Below are 21,848 nucleotides of genomic sequence, written 5' to 3' on the forward strand. Positions count from 1 at the left end.
TACCCCAGAACTCACCCAAAATTACCCCAAAATTACCCCAAAACTCACCCAAAATTACCCCAAAACTGGCCCCAAAACTGGCCAAAAATTACCCCAAAACTCACCAAAATTACCCCAAAACTCACCCAAAATTACCCCAAAATTACCCGAAAACTCACCCAAAATTACCCCAAAACTCACCCAAAATTACCCCAAAACTGACCCCAAAATCACCTGAAACTGACCCAAAACTGACCCCAAAATCACCTGAAACTGACCCAAAACTGACCCCAAAATCACTCAAAAATGACCCAAAATTGCCCCAAAATTACCACAAAACTGACCCCAAAATCACCCAAAAAATGACCCAAAACTGACCCAAAACTGACCCCAAAATCTCCCGAAATTCACCCAAAACTGACCCAAAATTACCCCAAAATTGCCCAAAAAATTGACCCAAAATTGCCCCAAAACTGACCCAAAATTGCCCCAAAATTGCCCCAAAACTGACCCCAAACCTGAGTCTAAAATTACCCCAAAAATGCTCTCAAAACTCACCAAAATTACCCCAAAAGTGACCCAAAATTACCCCAAAATGCACCTGAAACTGACCCCAAAATCACTCAAAAATGACCCAAAATTGCCCCCCAAATCACCCAAAACTGACCCAAAATTACCCCAAAAATGACCCAAAACTGACCCAAAACTGACCCCAAAATCACTCAAAAATGACCCAAAATTGCCCCCCAAATCACCCAAAACTGACCCAAAATTACCCCAAAAATGACCCAAAATTACCCCAAAACTGACCCCAAACCTGAACCTAAAATTACCCCAAAAATGCCCTCAAAACTCACCAAAATTACCCCAAAAGTGACTCGAAGTTATCCCAAAATGCACCTGAAACTGACCCAAAACTGACCCAAAATTACCCCAAAATGGCCCCAAAAATTGATCCAAAATGGACCCAAAAGTGACTTCAAAGTGACCCAAAAGTGACCAAAATTACCCCAAAATGGACCTGAAACTGACCCAGAAGTGACCCCAAAAGTGACCCAAAATTACCCCAAAACTGACCCAAAAATGACCCAAAATTACCCCAAAACTGACCCAAAAATGACCCAAAATTACCCCAAAACTGACCCAAAACTGACCCCAAATTCACCCAAAACTGACCCAAAATTGCCCCAAAATTACCACAAAACTGACCCAAAATTACCCAAAACTGACCCAAAATCACTCAAAACTGACCCCAAAATCACCCAAAACTGACCCAAAATCACCCAAAAATGACCCAAAATTACCTGAAATTGACCCCAAAATCACCTGAAACTGACCCAAAACTGACCCCAAAATCACCCAAAACTGACCCAAAATCACCCAAAAATGACCCAAAATTACCTGAAATTGACCCCAAAATCACCTGAAACTGACCCAAAACTGACCCCAAAATCACCCAAAACTGACCCAAAATTACCCCAAAAATGACCCAAAATTACCCCAGAATTGCCCCAAAACTGACCCCAAACCTGAGCCTAAAATTACCCCAAAAATGCCCTCAAAACTGACCCAAAATGGCCCCAAAAATTGACCCAAAATGGACCCAAAAGTGACTTCAAATTGACCCAAAAGTGACCCAAAATTACCCCAAAACTGCCCCAAAAATCTCCTGAAATTGACCCCAAAATCACCCAAAACTGACCCCAAAACTGCCCCCAAAATCACCCGAAACTGACCCCAAAATTACCCCAAAAGTGACCCAAAACTGGCCCAAAATTGACCCAAAATTGACCCCAAAATCACCTGAAACTGACCCAAAACTGACCTCAAATTCACCCAAAACTGACCCAAAATTACCCCAAAAATTACCCAAAATTCCCCAAAATTCCCAAAAATGCCCCCAAAAATGCCCCAAAATCCCCAAAAATTCCCCCAAAATTCTCAAAAAAAAGAATAAAAATCACCCAAAATCTCCGAAAATCTCCCAAAAATCCCCAAAATTCCCCAAAATTCCCCAAAATTTTCCAAAATTTTCCAAAATTCCCCCAAAATTCCCCCAAATTTTCCAAAATTTCCCAAAATTTTCCAAAATTTTCCAGAATTCCCCAAAATTTCCCCAAAATGCCCCCAAAAATGCCCCAAAATCCAAAAAAATTCCCCCAAAATTCTCAAAAAAAAGAAAAAAAATCCCCCAAAATCAAAAAAAATCTCCCGAAAATCCTCAAAAATTCCCAAAAATTCCCCAAAATTTTCCAAAATTCCCCAAAATTCCCAAAAATGCCCCCAAAAATGCCCCAAAAATGCCCCAAAATCCCCAAAAATTCCCCCAAAATTCTCAAAAAAAAGAAAAAAAATCCCCAAAAATCAAAAAAAATCTCCCGAAAATCCCCAAAATCCCCCAAAATTCCCCAAAATTTTCCAAAATTCCCCCAAATTTTGCAAAATTCCCCAAAATTTTCCAAAATTTTCCAGAATTCCCCAAAATTTCCCCAAAATGCCCCCAAAAATGCCCCAAAATCCAAAAAAATTCCCCCAAAATTCTCAAAAAAAAGAAAAAAAATCCCCAAAAATCTCCCAAAAATCCCCAAAAATCCCCAAAAATTCCCCAAAAATTCCCCAAAATTTTCCAAAATTCCCCAAAATTCCCCAAAAATGCCCCCAAAAATGTGCCAAAATCCCAAAAATCATCCAAAAATCAAAAAAATTCCCCCAAAATTCTCAAAAAGGAAAAAAAATCCCCAAAAATAAAAAGAACCCCAAAAATCCCCCCAAAATCCCCAAAAATCTCCAAAAATCCCCCAAAATTCCCCAAAATTCCCCAAAATTCTCCAAAATTCCTAACAATTCCCAAAAATTCCCCCAAAAATGCCCCAAAATGCCAAAAATCATCCAAAAAATCCCAAAAATAATTCCCTCAAAATTCCCCAAAAATTCCCCAAAAATTCCCCAAAATTCCCCAAAATTCCCCAAAATTCCCCAAAATTCCCCCAAATTTTCCAAAATTCCCCAAAATTCCCAAAAATTCCCCAAAATTCTCCAAAATTCCCCAAAATTTCCCCAAATCTCCCCCCAGAGCGGGACCTGGCCCGGAGCCCCCCCTCGGTTCCTCCCTCGCTGCTCCGCGACGTCCTCATGACCTTCTGCATGTTCAACTTCGACCTCGGTGAGTTTTGGGGAGAATTCCGGGAATTTTGGGGATTTTGGGGAATTTTGGGAATTTTTAAGAATTTTTAGGAATTTTTTTGGATTTTTTTTGGATTTTTTGGGGTATTTTGGGGGGATTTGAGGTGTCCTCATGACCTTCTGCATGTTCAACTTCGACCTTGGTGAGTTTTGGGGAGAATTCCGGGAATTTGGGGAATTTTGGGAATTTGGGGAATTTTTTGGGAATTTTTTGAGATTTTTTGGGAATTTTTAGGAATTTTTTTTTATTTTTTGGGGAATTTTTTTGGATTTTTTTTGGATTTTTTGGGGGATTTTGGGGGGGATTTGAGGTGTTCTCATGACCTTCTGCGTGTTCAACTTCGACCTCGGTGAGTTTTGGGGAGAATTCCGGGAATTTGGGGAATTTTGGGAATTTTGGGAATTTTTAGGAATTTTTAGGAATTTTTTGGGATTTTTTTGGATTTTTTTTTTATTTTTTGGGGAATTTTTTTGGATTTTTTTTATTTTTTGGGGGGATTTTTGGGGGGATTTGAGGTGTCCTCATGACCTTCTGCATGTTCAACTTCGACCTCGGTGAGTTTTGGGGAGAATTCCGGGAATTTTGGGAATTTGGGGAATTTTGGGAATTTTTAGGATTTTTTTGGGAATTTTTAGGAATTTTTTTTTATTTTTTGGGGAATTTTTTTGGATTTTTTTTGGATTTTTTGGGAAATTTTTGGGGGGATTTGAGGTGTCCTCATGACCTTCTGCATGTTCAACTTCGACCTCGGTGAGTTTTGGGGAGAATTCCGGGAATTTTGGGAATTTGGGGAATTTTGGGAATTTTTAGGAATTTTTTGGGATTTTTTAGGAATTTTTTGTGGATTTTTTGGGGATTTTTTGGGTTATTTTGGGGGGATTTGAGGTGTCCTCATGACCTTCTGCATGTTCAACTTCGACCTCGGTGAGTTTTGGGGAGAATTCCGGGAATTTTGGGAATTTGGGGAATTTTTAGGAATTTTTTGGGAATTTTTTTGATTTTTTTTTATTTTTTGGGGAATTTTTTTGGATTTTTTTGCATTTTTTGGGGATTTTTGGGGGGATTTGAGGTGTCCTCATGACCTTCTGCATGTTCAACTTCGACCTCAGTGAGTTTTGGGGAGAATTCCGGGAATTTTGGGAGTTTGGGGAATTTTGGGGAATTTTTGGAATTTTTTGGAATTTTTTGGCATTTTTTTCGATTTTTTTTTATTTTTTGGGGAATTTTTTTGGATTTTTTTTTGATTTTTTGGGGAATTTTTTGGATTTTTTTTGGATTTTTTTGGGGTATTTTGGGTGGATTTGAGGTGTCCTCATGACCTTCTGCATGTTCAACTTCGACCTCGGTGAGTTTTGGGGAGAATTCCGGAAATTTTGGGAATTTTGGGAATTTTGGGAATTTTTAGGAAATTTTTAGGAATTTTTTGGGATTTTTTTTATTTTTTGGGGAATTTTTTTGGATTTTTTTGGGATTTTTTGGGGGATTTTGGGGGGGATTTGAGGTGTTCTCATGACCTTCTGCATGTTCAACTTCGACCTCGGTGAGTTTTGGGGAGAATTCCGGGAATTTGGGGAATTTTGGGAATTTGGGGAATTTTTTGGGAATTTTTTGAGATTTTTTGGGAATTTTTAGGAATTTTTTTTTATTTTTTGGGGAATTTTTTTGGATTTTTTTTGGATTTTTTGGGGGATTTTGGGGGGGATTTGAGGTGTTCTCATGACCTTCTGCGTGTTCAACTTCGACCTCGGTGAGTTTTGGGGAGAATTCCGGGAATTTGGGGAATTTTGGGAATTTTTGGGAATTTTTGGGGATTTTTTGGGATTTTTTTGGATTTTTTTGATTTTTTGGGAATTTTTTTGGATTTTTTTTTGATTTTTTGGGTTATTTTGGGGGGATTTGAGGTGTCCTCATGACCTTCTGCATGTTCAGCTTCGACCTCAGTGAGTTTTGGGGAGAATTCCGGGAATTTGGGGAATTTTGGGAATTTTTTGGGAATTTTTAGGAATTTTTGGGGATTTTTTGGATTTTTTTTGATTTTTTTTTTTATTTTTTGGGGAATTTTTTTGGATTTTTTTTGGATTTTTTGGGTTATTTTGGGTGGATTTGAGGTGTCCTCATGACCTTCTGCATGTTCAACTTCGACCTTGGTGAGTTTTGGGGAGAATTCCGGGAATTTTGGGAATTTTGGGAATTTTGGGAATTTTTGGGAAATTTTGGGGATTTTTTTGGCATTTTTTGGGATTTTTTGGGATTTTTTTGGATTTTTTTTTTGATTTTTTTTAATTTTTTGGGGAATTTTTGGGGGGATTTGAGGTGTCCTCATGACCTTCTGCATGTTCAGCTTCGACCTCAGTGAGTTTTGGGGAGAATTCCGGGAATTTTGGGAATTTGGGGAATTTTGGGAATTTTTAGGAATTTTTTGGATTTTTTTGATTTTTTATTTTATTTTTTGGGGAATTTTTTGGATTTTTTTTGGATTTTTTGGGGTATTTTGGGGGGATTTGAGGTGTCCTCATGACCTTCTGCATGTTCAACTTCGACCTCGGTGAGTTTTGGGGAGAATTCCGGGAATTTGGGGAATTTTGGGAATTTTGGGAATTTTTAGGAAATTTTTTGGCATTTTTTTGGGGTTTTTTTTGATTTTTTGGGGAATTTTTTTGGATTTTTGGGGATTTTTTGGGGGGATTTTTGGGGGGATTTGAGGTGTTCTCATGACCTTCTGCGTGTTCAACTTCGACCTCGGTGAGTTTTGGGGAGAATTCCGGGAATTTTGGGAATTTTGGGGAATCTTGGGAATTTTTAAGAATTTTTAGGAATTTTTGGGGATTTTTTTTGATTTTTTTGGGATTTTTTTTGGATTTTTTTTGATTTTTTGGGGGATTTTGGGGAGATTTGAGGTGTCCTCATGACCTTCTGCATGTTCAACTTCGACCTCGGTGAGTTTTGGGGAGAATTCTGGGAATTTTGGGAATTTTGGGGAATTTTGGGAATTTTTAAGAATTTTTAGGATTTTTTTTTTATTATTTTGGGAATTTTTGGGGGCATTTTTGGGTTTTTTTTGATTTTTTGGGGGATTTTGGGTGGATTTGAGGTGTCCTCATGACCTTCTGCATGTTCAACTTCGACCTCGGTGAGTTTTGGGGAGAATTCCGGGAATTTTGGGAATTTTGGGGAATTTTGGGAATTTTTGGGATTTTTTTGGATTTTTTGGGATTTTTTGGGGAATTTTTGGGATTTTTTTGGATTTTTTGGGTTATTTTGGGGGGATTTGAGGTGTCCTCATGACCTTCTGCGTGTTCAACTTCGACCTCGGTGAGTTTTGGGGAGAATTCCGTGAATTTTGGGAATTTTGGGAATTTTTTGGGAATTTTGGTGATTTTTTGGGCATTTTTTGGGGATTTTTTGTGATTTTTTGGATTTATTTTGATTTTTTGGGGAATTTTTTGGATTGGGATTTTTGGGGTAGAAAATTGGGATTTTTTTAGGAAATGTTAATTTTGGGGTGAAAAATCAGGATTTTGGGGTGGAAAATTTAATATTTTTGGGGAAAATTGGGATTTTGGGGTGAAAAAATGGATTTTTGGGTAAAAAAATGGATTTTTTAGGGGGAGAAAAATGGATTTTTTTGGGGAAAAATGAGATTTTTTTGGGAAAAATGGGATTTTGGGGTAGAAAATGGGGATTTTGGGGGAAATGTTAATTTTGGGGTGGAAAATTGGAAATTTTTGGGGGAAAATTGGGATTTTTGGGTGAAAAAAATGAATTTTTTGGGGGAAAAAATGGATTTTTGTGTAGAAAAATGAGATTTCTTGGGAGAAAATTGGGATTTTGGGGGGAAAATGGGATTTTTTTTGGAAATGTTAATTTTGGGGGGATTTTGGGGGATTTTGGGGTGGAAAATTGGAAATTTTGGGGGAAAATTGAGATTTTTGGGTAAAAAAATGGATTTCTTAGGGGGAAAAAATGGATTTTTTTTGGAAAATTGGGATTTTGGGGTGGAAAATTTGGTATTTTTGAGTAGAAAATTGGGATTTTTTTGGGGAAAAATGGGATTTTGGGGTAGAAAATGAGGATTTTTTTGGGGCAATGTTAATTTTGGGGGGATTTTGGGGGATTTTGGGGTAGAAAATCGGGATTTTTTTTTAGGAAATGTTAATTTTGGGGTGATTTTGGGTGATTTTGGGGTAGAAAATCGGGATTTTTTTTAGGAAATGTTAATTTTGGGGTGATTTTGGGGGATTTTGGGGTAAAAAATGAGGATTTTTTTTAGGAAATGTTAATTTTGGGGGGATTTTGGGGGATTTTGGGGTGATTTTGGGTGATTTTGGGGTAGAAAATGAGGATTTTTTTTGGGCAATGTTAATTTTGGGGTGATTTTGGGGGATTTTGGGGTCCCACAGGGTACGTGAGGGGGATGAGCGAGGTCCTGACCCCCCTGGTCAGCGTCAGCCCCGAGGAGGTCGAAGCTTTCTGGGCCTTCTGCAGCCTCATGGAGATGGTGGTGAGGAACTGCCAAAATTGGGGGAAAATCCCAAAAATCCGGGGGAAAAATTCCCAAAATTTGGGGGGAAAATCACAAAATTTAGGAGGAAAAAAAATCCTGAAATTTGGGGGGGAAAATCCCAAAAATTGGTGGAAAAATCCCAAAATTTGGGGGAAAAAATCCCAAAATTCCGGAGGAAAAATCACAAAATTTGGGGGGGAAAATCCCAAAAATTTGGGGGGAAAATCACAAAATTTAGGGGGAAAAAAATCCTGAAATTTGGGGGGAAAATCACAAAAATTTGGGGGAAAAATCCCAAAATTTGGGGGAAAAAATCCTAAAAATCCGGAGGAAAAATCACAAAATTTGGAGGGAAAATCACAAAATTTGGGGGGAAAATTCCCAAAGTTTGGGGGGAGAATCCCAAAAATCCGGGGGAAAAATTCCCAAAATTTGGGGGGAAAATCACAAAATTTGGGGGGGAAAATCACAAAATTTAGGGGGAAAAAAAATCCTGAAATTTGGGGGGGAAAATCCCAAAAATTGGTGGAAAAATCCCAAAATTTGGGGGAAAAAATCCCAAAATTCCGGAGGAAAAATCACAAAATTTGGGGGGGAAAATTCCAAAATTTGGGGGGAAAAAATCCTGAAATTTGGGGGGGAAAATCCTGAATTTTGGGGGCAAAAATCCCGAATTTTGGGGAAAAAATTCCCAAAGTTTGGGGGAAAAATCACAAAAATCCGGAGGAAAAATCACAAAATTTGGGGGGGAAAATTCCCAAAATTTGGGGGGAAAATCCCAAAAATTGGTGGAAAAATGCCAAAATTTGGGGGAAAAAATCACAAAAATCCAGAGGAAAAATCACAAAATTTGGGGGAAAAATTCCCAAAGTTTGGGGGGAGAATCCCAAAAATCCGGGCGGGAAAATTCCAAAATTTTGGGGGGAGAAAATCCCAAAATTTTTGGGGAAAAATCACAAAATTCGGGGGAAAATCCCAAAATTTGGGGGAAAAAATCCCAAAAATCCGGAGGAAAAATCACAAAATTTGGAGGGAAAAATCACAAAATTTGGGGGAAAAATCCCGAATTTTGGGGAAAAAATTCCCAAAGTTTGGGGGAGAGAATCCCAAAAATCTGGGGGAAAAATCACAAAATCTGGGGGAAAATCCCAAAAATTGGTGGAAAAATCCCAAAATTTGGGGGAAAAAATCACAAAAATCCAGAGGAAAAATCACAAAATTTGGGGAAAAAATTCCCAAAGTTTGGGGGGAGAATCCCAAAAATCCGGGGAAAAATTCCCAAAATTTGGGGGGAAAATTCCCAAAATTTGGGGGGAAAATTCCCAAAAATTGGGGAAAAAAATCCCAAAATTTGGGGGAAAATTCCCAAAAATCAGGGGGGAAAATTCCCAAATTTTGGGGGAAAAAATCCCAAATTTGGGGGAAAAAATTCCCAAAAATTGGGGGAAAATCCCAAAAATTTTAGGGAAAATCCCAAATTTTGGGGGGAAAAATCACAAATTTGAGGAAAAAATCCCAAAAATTGGGGAAAAAATCCCAAATTTGGGGGAAAATTCCCAAAAATCAGGGGGGAAAATCCCAAATTTTGGGAAAAATTCCCCAAAATTGGGGGAAAATTCCCAAAAATCGGGAAAAAAAATCCCTAAATTGGTTGGGAAAATCCCAAATTTTGGGGGAAAAAAATCCCAAATTTGGGGGGAAAAATCCCAAAAATTGGGGGAAAATCCTAAAAATTTCAGGGAAAATCCCAAATTTTGGGGAAAAAAATCCCAAATTTTGGGGAAAAATCCCAAATTTGGGGAAAAATCCCAAAAATTGGGGGAAAAAATCCCAAATTTTGGGGGAAAATTCCCAAAAATCAGGGGGGAAAATCCCAAATTTGGGGGAAAATTCCCAAAAATTGGGAAAAATCCCTAAATTGGTTGGGAAAATCCCAAATTTTAGGGGAAAAAAATCCCAAATTTGGGGGGAAAGATTCCCAAATTTGGGGGAAAAAATCCCCAAAAATTGGGGGGAAATCCCAAAAATTGGGGAAAAATTCCCAAAATTTGGGGAAAAATCCCAAAAATTGTGGAAAAATTCCCTAAATTTGGGGGAAAATTCCCAAAAATCAGGGGGGAAAATCCCAAATTTTGGGGGAAAAATCCCAAAAATTGGGGGGAAATCCCAAAAATCCAGGAAAAAAGTCCCAAAATTTGGGGGTAAAAATCCCAAAATTAGGGGTAAAATTCCCAAAAATTTGTGAAAAATTCCCAGAATTGGGGGAAAATCCCAAATTTGGGGAAAAAAATCCCAAAAATTGGGGGAAAATTCCCAAAACTGGGGAAAAAATCCCAAAAATTGTGGAAAAATTCCCTAAATTTGGGGGAAAATTCCCAAAAATCAGGGGGGAAAATCCCAAATTTTGGGGAAAAAATCCCAAAAATTGGGGGAAAAAATCCCGAAAATTAAGGAAAAAATCAAAAAAATTGGGGAAAAATTCCCAAAAATTGGGGAAAAATTCCCAAAAATTGGGAAAAAATCACAAAATTGGTTGGGAAAATCCCAAATTTGGGGGGAAAATCCCAAATTTTGGGAAAAATTCCCAATTTCTCCTGGTTTTTCCCCCAGGGTGAGAACTTCGGGCCGGGGCTGAAGAGGAAGCTGGGAGAAGTGGGAGCGCTGGTGCGAGTGCTGAACCCCGGGCTGAGCCCCCTGCTGGGTGAGAAACACCAAATTTGGGGGGAAAAACCCGAAATTTGGGAAAAAATAAAAAAAAATCGGGGGGAAAAATCAAAATTTGGGAAAAAATAAAAAAAATCGGGGGGAAAAACTCAAAATTTGGGGGGAAAAATCAAAAATTTGGGAAAAAATAGCAAAAATTGGGGGAAAAATCAAAATATTTGGGGAAAAATTGAAAAATTGGGGGGAAAAACTCAAAATTTGGGGGGAAAAACTCAAAATTTGGGGGGAAAATCACAAAATTTGGGAAAAAAACCAAAAAAATTGGGAAAAAATAGCAAAAATTGGGGGAAAAATCAAAATATTTGGGGAAAAAAACAGCAAAATTTGGGGGGAAAAACTCAAAATTTGGGAAAAAATAAAAAAAATTGGGGGGAAAAAACCAAAATTTGGGGGGAAAAATCAAAAATTTGGGAAAAAATAGCAAAAATTGGGGGGAAAAATCAAAATATTTGGGGAAAAATTGAAAAATTGGGGGTAAAAAACTCAAAATTTGGGAAAAAATAAAAAAAATCGGGGGGAAAAAAACAAAATTTGGGAAAAAATAAAAAAAATCGGGGGAAAAAAACAAAATTTGGGAAAAAATAAAAAAAATCGGGGGGAAAAACCAAAAATTTGGGGGGAAAAATCAAAAATTTGGGAAAAAAAATGTAAAATTTGGGGGGAAAAATCAAAAATTTGGGAAAAAATAGCAAAAATTGGGGGGAAAAAACCGAAATTTGGGAAAAAATAAAAAAAATCGGGGGGAAAAAAATAAAATTTGGGAAAAAATAAAAAAAATTGGGGGAAAAAAACAAAAATTTGGGAAAAAACAGCAAAATTTGGGGGGAAAAACTCAAAAATTTGGGGAAAAAACACCCAAAATTTGGGAAAAAATAAAAAAAATCGGGGGGAAAACCCAAAAATTTGGGGGGAAAAATCAAAATTTGGGAAAAAATAAAAAAAATTTGGGGGGAAAATCCAAAAATTTGGGAAAAAATAGCAAAAATTGGGGGGAAAAATCAAAAATTTGGGAAAAAATAAAAAAAATCGGGGGGAAAAACAAAATATTTGGGGGGAAAAACCCAAAATTTGGGAAAAAATAAAAAAAATTGGGGGAAAAACCCAAAAATTTGGGGAAAAAACCCCCAAAAATTGGGGAAAAAATAGCAAAAATTGGGGGGAAAATCAAAATATTTGGGGAAAAATTGAAAAATTGGGGGGAAAAACCCAAAATTTGGGAAAAAAAAAAAAAATCGGGGGGAAAAACTCAAAATTTCGGAAAAAATAAAAAAAATTGGGGGAAAAAAACCAAAATTTGGGAAAAAATAAAAAAAATTGGGGGGAAAACCCAAAAATTTGGGGGGAAAAATCAAAAATTTGGGGAAAGAACACCCAAAAATTGGGAAAAAATAGCAAAAATTGGGGGAAAAATCAAAATATTTGGGGAAAAATTGAAAAATTTGGGGGGAAAAACTCAAAATTTGGGGGGAAAAACTCAAAATTTGGGGGGAAAATCACAAAATTTGGGAAAAAAACCCAAAAAATTGGGAAAAATAGCAAAAATTGGGGGGAAAATCAAAATATTTGGGGAAAAAACAGCAAAATTTGGGGGGGAAAACCCAAAATTTGGGAAAAAATAAAAAAAATTGGGGGGAAAAAACCAAAATTTGGGGGGAAAAATCAAAAATTTGGGAAAAAATAGCAAAAATTGGGGGGAAAAATCAAAATATTTGGGGAAAAATTGAAAAATTTGGGGTAAAAAACTCAAAATTTGGGAAAAAATAAAAAAAATTGGGGGGAAAAACTCAAAATTTGGGAAAAAATAAAAAAAATTGGGGGGAAAAATCAAAAATTTGGGAAAAAACAGCAAAATTTGGGGGGAAAAATCAAAAATTTGGGAAAAAATAAAAAAAATTGGGGGAAAAAACCAAAAATTTGGGGGGGAAAATCAAAAATTTGGGAAAAAATAGCAAAAATTGGGGGGAAAAATCAAAATATTTGGGGAAAAATTGAAAAATTTGGGGTAAAAAACTCAAAATTTGGGAAAAAATAAAAAAAATTGGGGGGAAAAATCAAAAATTTGGGAAAAAATAAAAAAAATTGGGGGGAAAAACTCAAAATTTGGGAAAAAATAAAAAAAATTGGGGGGAAAAATCAAAAATTTGGGAAAAAACAGCAAAATTTGGGGGGAAAAACCCAAAATTTGGGAAAAAATAAAAAAAATTGGGGGAAAAACCCAAAAATTTGGGGAAAAAACCCCCAAAAATTGGGAAAAAATAGCAAAAATTGGGGGGAAAATCAAAATATTTGGGGAAAAATTGAAAAATTGGGGGGAAAAACCCAAAATTTGGGAAAAAATAAAAAAAATTGGGGGGAAAAATCAAAAATTTGGGAAAAAACAGCAAAATTTGGGGGGAAAAATCAAAAATTTGGGAAAAAATAAAAAAAATCAGGGGGAAAAAACCCAAATTTGGGGGGAAAAATCAAAAATTTGGGAAAAAAACACCCAAAAATTGGGAAAAAATAGCAAAAATTGGGGGAAAAATCAAAATATTTGGGGGGAAAATGGAAAATTTGGGGGGAAAAACTCAAAATTTGGGGGGAAAATCACAAAATTTGGGAAAAAATAAAAAAAAATGGGGGGAAAAAACAAAATATTTGGGGGAAAATGTAAAATTTGGGGGGAAAAATCAAAAATTTGGGGGGAAAATCACAAAATTTTGGGAAAAAAACACAAAAAATTGGGAAAAATAGCAAAAATTGGGGAGAAGAACTCAAAATTTGGGGGGAAAACCCAAAATTTGGGAAAAAATAAAAAAAAATGGGGGGAAAAAACAAAATATTAGGGGGAAAATGTAAAATTTGGGGGGAAAAACTCAAAAATTTGGGGGAAAAACAAAAATATTGGAAAAAAATTGTAAAAATTGGAGAAAAAATAGCAAAAATTGGGGGGAAAACCCAAAAATTTGGGAAAAAACACCCAAAATTTGGGAAAAAATAGCAAAAATTGGGGGAAAAATGAAAAAATTTGGGGGGAAAATGGAAAATTTGGGGGGAAAAAAAAAACAAAAAATTGGGAAAAATAGCAAAAATTGGGGGGAAAATCCAAAAATTTTGGGGAGAAAATGCAAAATTTGGGGGGAAAAATCAAAAATTTGAGGGGAAAAATCAAAAATTTGGGGGGAAAAATCACAAAATTTGGGAAAAAACCCAAAAAATTGGGAAAAAATAGCAAAAATTGGGGAGAAAATCCCAAAATTTGGGGGAAAATCCAAAAATTTGCGGGGAAAAACTCAAAATTTGGGGGGAAAAATCAAAAATTTGGGGGGAAAATCCAAAAATTTGGGAAAAAAACTCAAAATTTGGGGGGAAAGATCAAAAATTTGGGGGGAAAATCACAAAATTTGGGAAAAAACCCCAAAAAATTGGGAAAAAATTGTAAAAATTGGGAAAAAGTAGCAAAAATTGGGGGAAAAAATCAAAATTTGGGGGAAAAAAACCAAAATTGGAGGAGAAAATAGTAAAATTTAGGAAGAAAATCCAAAAATTTCGGTCAAAAGTAATAAAGTTTGGGGAAAAATTGTAAAAATTCAGGGGAAATCACAAAATTTGAGGGGAAAAATCAAAAATTTGGGGGGAAAATAACAAAATTTGGGAAAAAAACCCAAAAAATGGGAAAAAATGAAAAAAAATGGGGAAATAAACCCCAAAAAATACAGGAATATAAAAAAAATTTGGGAAAAAATTCCCAAAAAAAGGAAAACCCCAAATTTGTGTTTGGGAGGGGCTCAGGGACCCCAAAAATGGGGAAAAAAACCAAAAATTTGGGAAAAACCACGAGAAAATGGAGAAAAAACCCCAAAAAATGCGAGAAAAAAACCAAAAAAAAAGGGAAAAAATTCCTAAAAATTGGGAAAAAAATCTCCTAAAAATGGGAAAAAATTCCCAAAAAAAGGAAAACCCCAAATTTGTGTTTGGGAGGGGCTCGGGGACCCCAAAAATGGGGAAAAAACCCAACAATTTGGGAAAAACCACGAGAAAATGGAGAAAAAAATCAAAAAAATGAGAGAAAAATACAAAAAAAATGGGAAAAAAATCCTAAAAATGGGAAAAAAATCAAAAAAATGAGAAAAAATCAAAAAAAAATGGAAAACCCCAAATTTTTGTCTGGGAGGGGCTTGGGGACCCCAAAAGTGGGGAAAAACCTGAAAATTTGGGAAAAACAATGAAAAAATGGAGAAAAAAACCAAAAAAATGAGAGAAAAAAACCAAAAAAAAATGGGAAAAAAATCCCTAAAAATGGGGAAAAATCGCCAAAAAACGGGAAAAAATTCCCAAAAAAAGGAAAACCCCAAATTTTTGTCTGGGAGGGGCTTGGGGACCCCAAAAGTGGGGAAAAATCCAAGAAATTTGGGAAAAACAATGAAAAAAATTGAGAAAAAAATCCAAAAAATGTGAGAAAAATACCAAAAAAAAATGGGAAAAAATTCCTAAAAATGGGAAAAAATTCCCAAAAAAAGGAAAACCCCAAATTCGTGTTTGGAAGGGTCTTGGGGACCCCAAAAATGGGGAAAAACCCAAAAATTTGGGAAAAACCACGAGAAAATTGAGAAAAAAACCCCAAAAAATGAGAGAAAAAAACAAAAAAAAAATGGGAAAAAAATCCCTAAAAATGGGAAAAAATTCCCAAAAAAAGGAAAACCCCAAATTTGTGTTTGGGAGGGGCTCGGGGACCCCAAATTTGGGGTTTCCCCCCCTGAGACCCCCCCAAATCCCCCCCAGAGGCGCGGGGGCCCCGCAGGTGCTGCTCCCAGTGGCTCCAGTTCAGGTTCCAGCGGCAACTGGGATTGGAGGGGACGCGGCGGCTCTGGGAGGTACCGGGGGATTTGGGGGATTTTGGGATCATTTGGGATCTTTTGGGATCATTTGGGATAATTTGGGACCATTTGGGATTTTTTGGGATCATTTGGGATCGTCTGGGATTTTTTGGGGATTTTTTGGGGATTTTTTGGGGATTTTTTGGGATTTTTGGGGGATTTTTTGGGGATTTTTTTGGAGATTTTTTGGAATTTTTTTGGATTTTTGGGGGATTTTTTGGATTTTTTGGGACCATTTGGGATCATTTGGGATCTTTTGGGATCATTTGGGATCATTTGGGATCTTTTGGGATCATTTGGGATCGTCTGGGATTTTTTTGGGGATTTTTTGGGGATTTTTTGGGATTTTTTGTGGATTTTTTTTTATTTTTTTGGATGTTTTTTGGGGGTTTTTTGGGGGTCATTTGGGATTTTTTGGGATCATTTGGGATCGTTTGGGATCATTTGGGATCATTGGGGATTTTTTGGGATCATTTGGGATTTTTTGGGGGATTTTTTGGGATTTTTTGGGGATTTTTTTGGAGATTTTTTGGATTTTTTTTTGATTTCTTGGGGATTTTTTGTGGATTTTTTTTTTATTTTTTTGGATTTTTTGGGGGGTTTTTTGGGGGTCATTTGGGATTTTTTGGGACCATTTGGGATTTTTTGGGATTTTTGGGGATCATTTGGGATCATTTGGGATTTTTGGGGGATTTTTGGGATTTTTTGGGGATTTTTTTGGAGATTTTTTGGATTTTTTTGCCATTTTTGGGGGTTTTTTGTGGATTTTTTTTTATTTTTTTGGGGTTTTTTTGGGGATCATTTGGGATTTTTTGGGACCATTTGGGATTTTTTGGGATTTTTGGGGACCATTTGGGATCATTGGGGGTTTTTTGGGATCATTTGGGAATTTTTTGGATATTTTTGGGTGATTTTTGGGGGATTTTTGGGGATTTTTTGGGGGATAATTTGGGATTTTTTGGGGGGACATTTTTTTCCCATCCTGTTGTCCCCAAGTGTCCCCAGATGTCCCCAGGTGTCCCCAGGTGTCCCCAACCCTGTCCCAGGTGTCCCCAGGTGTCCCCAGGTGTCCCCAGGTGTCCCCAACCCTGTCCCTGATGTCCCCAGGCGTCCCCAGGTGTCCCTAACCCTGTCCTGATGTCCCCAGGTGTCCCCAAGTGTCCCCAGGTGTCCCCAGGTGTGTCCCCAACCCTGTCCAGGTGTCCCCAGGTGTCCCCAGGTGTGTCCCCAGGTGTCCCCAACCCTGTCCCTGATGTCCCCAGGTGTCCCCAGGTGTGTCCCCAGGTGTCCCCAGGTGTGTCCCCAGGTGTCCCCAGGTGTGTCCCCAACCCTGTCCAGGTGTCCACAAGTGTCCCCAGGTATCCCCAGCTGTGTCCAGGTGTGTCCCCAGGTGTCCCCAACCCTGTCCCTGATGTCCCCAAGTATCCCCAGCTGTCCCCAGGTGTGTCCCCAACCCTGTCCAGGTGTCCCCAGGTGTCCGCAACCCTGTCTCTGATGTCCCCAGGTGTCCCCAGGTGTCCCCAACCCTGTCCCTGATGTCCCCAGGTGTCCCCAGGTGTGTCCCCTGATGTCCCCAGGTGTCCTCAGGTGTCCCCAGGTGTCCCCAACCCTGTCCCTGATGTCCCCAGGTGTCCCAGGTGTGTCCCCAGGTGTCCCCAGGTGTCCCCAACCCTGTCCCTGATGTCCCCAGGTGTCCCCAGGTGTGTCCCCAACCCTGTCCAGGTGTCCCCAGGTGTCCCCAACCCTGTCCCTGATGTCCCCAGGTGTCCCAGGTGTGTCCCCAGGTGTCCCCAGGTGTCCCCAGGCGTGTCCCCAACCCTGTCCAGGTGTCCCCAGGTGTCCCCTGGTGTGTCCCCAGGTGTCCCCAGGTGTCCCCAACCCTGTCCCTGATGTCCCCAGGTGCTCTGGACGGGGCTGCCCTGCCCCAATTTCCACCTCTTGGTCACCTGTGCCCTCCTGGAGCTGCTCGGGGACAGCGCTGGGGACACCTGGGGACACCCCGGGGACACCTGGGGACACCCCGGGGACAGCGACAGCGACGGCGACGCGGCCCAGGGGGACACGGACAGCGAGGACAGCGACGGGGACAAGGTGGGGACACGGGGGGGACACTGGGGTGGGGTTGGGGACAAGGTGGGGACACGGGGGGGACACTGGGGTGGGGTTGGGGACAAGGTGGGGACACGGGGGGACACTGGGGTGGGGTTGGGGACAGGGTGGGGACACGGGGGGGACACTGGGGTGGGGTTGGGGACAAGGTGGGGACACGGGGGGGACACTGGGCTGGGGCTGGGGACAAGGTGGGGACACGGGGGGGACACTGGGGTGGGGCTGGGGACAAGGTGGGGACACGGGGGGGACACTGGGGTGGGCTTGGGGACAAGGTGGGGACACGGGGGGGACACTGGGCTGGGGTTGGGGACAGGGTGGGGACACGGGGGGGACACTGGGGTGGGGCTGGGGACATCGAGATGGGCTTGGGGACACTGGGATGGGCTTGGGGACAGGACTGGGGACACCAAGAGGGGGTTGGGGACATCAGGATGGGGTCGGGGACAGAGTTGGGGACACCCAAGAAAAGGCTGGGGACATGAGGATGGGGTTGGGGACACCGGGGACAGGGTTGGGGACACTGGGGATGGGATTGGGGACACTGGGATGGGGTTGGGGACATCAGGATGGGGTAGGGGACACGGTGGGGACAGTGGGGTGGGGATGGGGACAAGGTCAGGGACAGCAAGATGGAGTTGGGGACATCAGGATAGGGTTGGGGACAGGGTTGGGGACATCGGGATGGGCTTGGGGACACCAGGACAGGATTGGGGACAGGTTTGGGGACACCAAGAAGGGGTTGGGGACATCAGGATGGGATTGGGGATATTGGGATGGGGTTGGGGACACACCAGGACAGGGTTGGGGACATCAGGACGGGGTTGGGGACATGGTGGGGACACTGGGGTGGGGTTGGGGACAAGGCTGGGGACACCAAGAAGGGTTTGGGGACATCAGGATGGGGTTGGGGACACTGGGACAGGGTTGGGGACACCAAGAAGGATTTGGGGACATCAGGACAGGGTTGGGGACACAGTGGGGACACTGGGGTGGGGATGGGGACATCAGGACGGGGTTGGGGACACGGGGGGGACACTGGGGTGGGGTTGGGGACAGGGTTGGGGACATCAGGATGGGATTGGGGACATCAAGATGGGGTTGGGGACACGGTGGGGACACTGGGCTGGGGATGGGGACAAGGTCAGGGACACCAAGAGGGGGCTGGGGACATTGGGACAGGGTTGGGGACATCAGGATGGGACTGGGGACACTGTGGGGACACTGGGGTGGGCTTGGGGACATCAGGACGGGGTTGGGGACATCAGGATGGGGTTGGGGACACTGGAACAGGGTTGGGGACACTGGGGATGGGGTTGGGGACAGGGTTGGGGACATGGGGGTGGCCCTGGGGACACCAGGACAGGGTTGGGGACATCAGGATGGGATTGGGGACATCAAGATGGGGTTGGGGACAGGGTTGGGGACACCAAGAAGGGGTTGGGGACATCAGGACAGGGTTGGGGTCAGGGCTGGGGACATCAGGACGGGGTTGGGGACATCAGGACGAGGTTGGGGACATGGTGGGGACACCGGGGTGAGGATGGGGACAGGTTTGGGGACACTGGGGTGGGCTTGGGGACATCAGGATGGGGTTGGGGACACTGGGACAGGGTTGGGGACACCAAAAAGGATTTGGGGACATCAGGACAGGGTTGGGGACACAGTGAGGACACTGGGGTGGGCTTGGGGACATCAGGACAGGGTTGGGGACACAGTGGGGACACTGGGGTGGGGTTGGGGACAGGGTTGGGGACACCAAGAAGGGACTGGGGGACTGGGGACATCAGGACGGGGTTGGGGACACTGGGACAGGGTTGGGGACACCAAGGAGGGTTTGGGGACATCAGGATGAGGTTGGGGACAGGTTTGGGGACACCAAGGAGGGTCTGGGGACACCAGGACGGGGTCGGGGACACGGTGGGGACACTGGAGTGGGGATGGGGACAAGGTCAGGGACACCAAGAGGGGGCTGGGGACATTGGGACAGGGTTGGGGACATCAGGATGGGACTGGGGACACTGTGGGGACACTGGGGTGGGCTTGGGGACATCAGGACGGGGTTGGGGACAGGGTTGGGGACATCAGGATGGGATTGGGGACATGGTGGGGACACTGGGGTGGGGATGGGGACAGGGTTGGGGACATCGGGATGGGGTTGGGGACATCTGGACGGGGTTGAGGACAGGGTTGGGGACACCAAGGAGGGTTTGGGGACATCAGGATGGGGTTGGGGACACTGGGACAGGGTTGGGGACACTGGGGATGGGGTTGGGGACAGGGTTGGGGACATGGGGGTGGCCCTGGGGACACCGGGACAGGGTTGGGGACATCAGGACGGGGTCGGGGACATGGTGGGGACACTGGGGTGGGGATGGGGACAAAGTCAGGGACACCAAGAGGGGGTTGGGGACATCAGGATGGGGTTGGGGACACTGGGACAGGGTTGGGGACACCAAGAAGGATTTGGGGACATCAGGACGGGGTTGGGGACAGGTTTGGGGACACCAAGGAGGGTCTGGGGACATCAGGACAGGGTTGGGGACACGGTGGGGACACTGGGGTGGGGATGGGGACAAGGTCAGGGACACCAAGAGGGGGCTGGGGACATCAGGATGGGGTTGGGGACACGGTGGGGACATCGGGATGGGCTTGGGGACAGGGCTGGGGACACCAAGGAGGGTTTGGGGACACCAGGACAGGACTGGGGACACCGGGACAAGGTTGGGGACAGGGTTGGGGACCCCTGGGGACACCAGGGCGGGGTTGGGGACACGGGGGTGGCCCTGAGGACACCAGGGAGGGGTTGGGGACACCAGGACAGGGTTGGGGACACCAGGATGGGGTTGGGGACACCAGGACAGGGTTGGGGACACCAGGATGGGGTTGGGGACACGGGGGTGGCCCTGGGGACACCAGGGCGGGGTTGGGGACACCAGGACAGGGTTGGGGACACCAGGGCGGGGTTGGGGACACCAGGACGGGGTTGGGGACACGGGGGTGGCCCTGCTGTCCCCAGGTGTCCCCTGCGGTGGCGCTGGAGGCGGGGGAGGTGCTGAGCAGGGCCGAGGGGATCTTCCTGCAGCTGGCGGCCACCACGGTGAGAGCCCGCTGTCCCCAGATGTCCCCAAATGTCCCCAAATGTCACCAAATGTCACCAAATCTCCCAAAAGTGTCCCCAAATGTCCCCAAAGTGTCCCCAAAGTGTCCCCAGAGGGATCTTCCTGCAGCTGGCGGCCACCACGGTGAGAGCCCGCTGTCCCCAGATGTCCCCAAATGTCCCCAAATGTCACCAAATGTCCCAAAAGTGTCCCCAAATGTCCCAAAAGTGTCCCCAAATGTCCCCAAAGTGTCCCCAAAGTGTCCCCAGAGGGATCTTCCTGCAGCTGGCGGCCACCATGGTGAGAGCCCGCTGTCCCCAGATGTCCCCAAATGTCCCCAGATGTCACCAAATGTCCCCAAAGTGTCCCCAAATGTCCCCAAATGTCACCAAATGTCCCCAGATGTCACCAAATGTTCCCAGATGTCCCCAAATGTCACTAAATGTCACCAAAGTGTCCCCAAATGTCACCAAATGTCCCCAGATGTCACCAGATGTCCCCAAAGTGTCCTCAGTGTCCCAAATCTGCCCCAAAGTGTCCCCAAAATGGCCCCAAAAGTGACCCCAACCCCCCCCAGGTGGCCCCAAAAGTGACCCCCAAGTGACCCCCAGGTGTCCCCAGACACCCCAGGTGACCCCAAAAATTACCCCAGACCCCAAAAGTGACCCCCAGGTGACCCCAAAAGTGACCCCAGATCCCCCAAAAGTGACCCCAGCCCCCCCAGGTGTCCCCAGACCCCCCCCAGGTGACCCCAAAGTGACCCCAAACCCCCCCATGTGACCCCAAAGTGACCCCAGACCCCAAAAGTGACCCCCAGGTGACCCCCAGGTGACCCCAGACCCCCCAAAAGTGACCCGTGACCCCAAAGTGACCCCAAAGTGACCCCAAAGTGACTCCCAGGTGACCACAGCCCCCCCCAGGTGACCCCCAGGTGACCCCAAACCCCCCAAAGTGACCCCAGACCCCAAAAGTGACCCGCAGGTGACCCCAGACACCTCAGGTGACCCCAAAAATTACCCCAGACCCCAAAAGTGACCCCAAAGTGACCCCAGATCCCCCAAAAGTGACCCCCAGGTGTCCCCAGACCCCCCAGGTGACCCCAAAGTGACCCCAGACCCCAAAAGTGACCCCAAAGTGACCCCCAGGTGACCCCAGACCCTCCAAAAGTGATCCCAGACCTACCAGGTGACCCCAAAGTGACCCCAGACCACCCAAAAGTGACCCCAGCCCCCCCAGGTGAACCCAAAAGTGATTCCAGACCCCAAAGTGACCCCAAAGTGACCCCCAGGTGACCCCAGACCCCCCAAAAGTGACCCGTGACCCCAAAGTGACCCCAAAGTGACTCCCAGGTGACCCCAGCTCCCCCAGGTGACCCCCAGGTGACCCCAAAC

At 43.4% G+C, this 21,848-nt stretch overlaps 1 protein-coding gene across 8 annotated transcripts in view; it reads left to right on the top strand.

Annotated features, from left to right (window-relative positions):
* The window catches only part of TBC1D17 (TBC1 domain family member 17), a 56,212-nt gene that overhangs the window by 32,162 nt on the left and 2,202 nt on the right, over nt 1-21,848 (top strand). For 3 of the 8 annotated variants that reach the window (XM_086871610.1, XM_086871612.1, XM_086871613.1), the window contains 6 exons: nt 3,053-3,142; nt 7,564-7,664; nt 10,278-10,368; nt 15,153-15,244; nt 17,147-17,338; nt 20,376-20,601. In XM_086871610.1, the coding sequence (XP_086727736.1) occupies nt 3,053-3,142; nt 7,564-7,664; nt 10,278-10,368; nt 15,153-15,244; nt 17,147-17,338; nt 20,376-20,601 (792 nt within the window). Of the gene's footprint in view, nt 1-3,052; nt 3,143-6,227; nt 6,294-6,412; nt 6,476-7,563; nt 7,665-10,277; nt 10,369-15,152; nt 15,245-17,146; nt 17,339-20,375; nt 20,602-21,848 lie in introns of those variants that run through there. The other 5 variants (XM_086871611.1, XM_086871614.1, XM_086871616.1 and 2 more) reach the window with 5 other exon arrangements.

Source organism: Cyanistes caeruleus, chromosome 36 (genome assembly GCF_971803275.1).
Source record: "Cyanistes caeruleus chromosome 36, bCyaCae1.hap1.1, whole genome shotgun sequence".
NCBI classification, from domain to species: Eukaryota; Metazoa; Chordata; class Aves; order Passeriformes; family Paridae; genus Cyanistes; species Cyanistes caeruleus.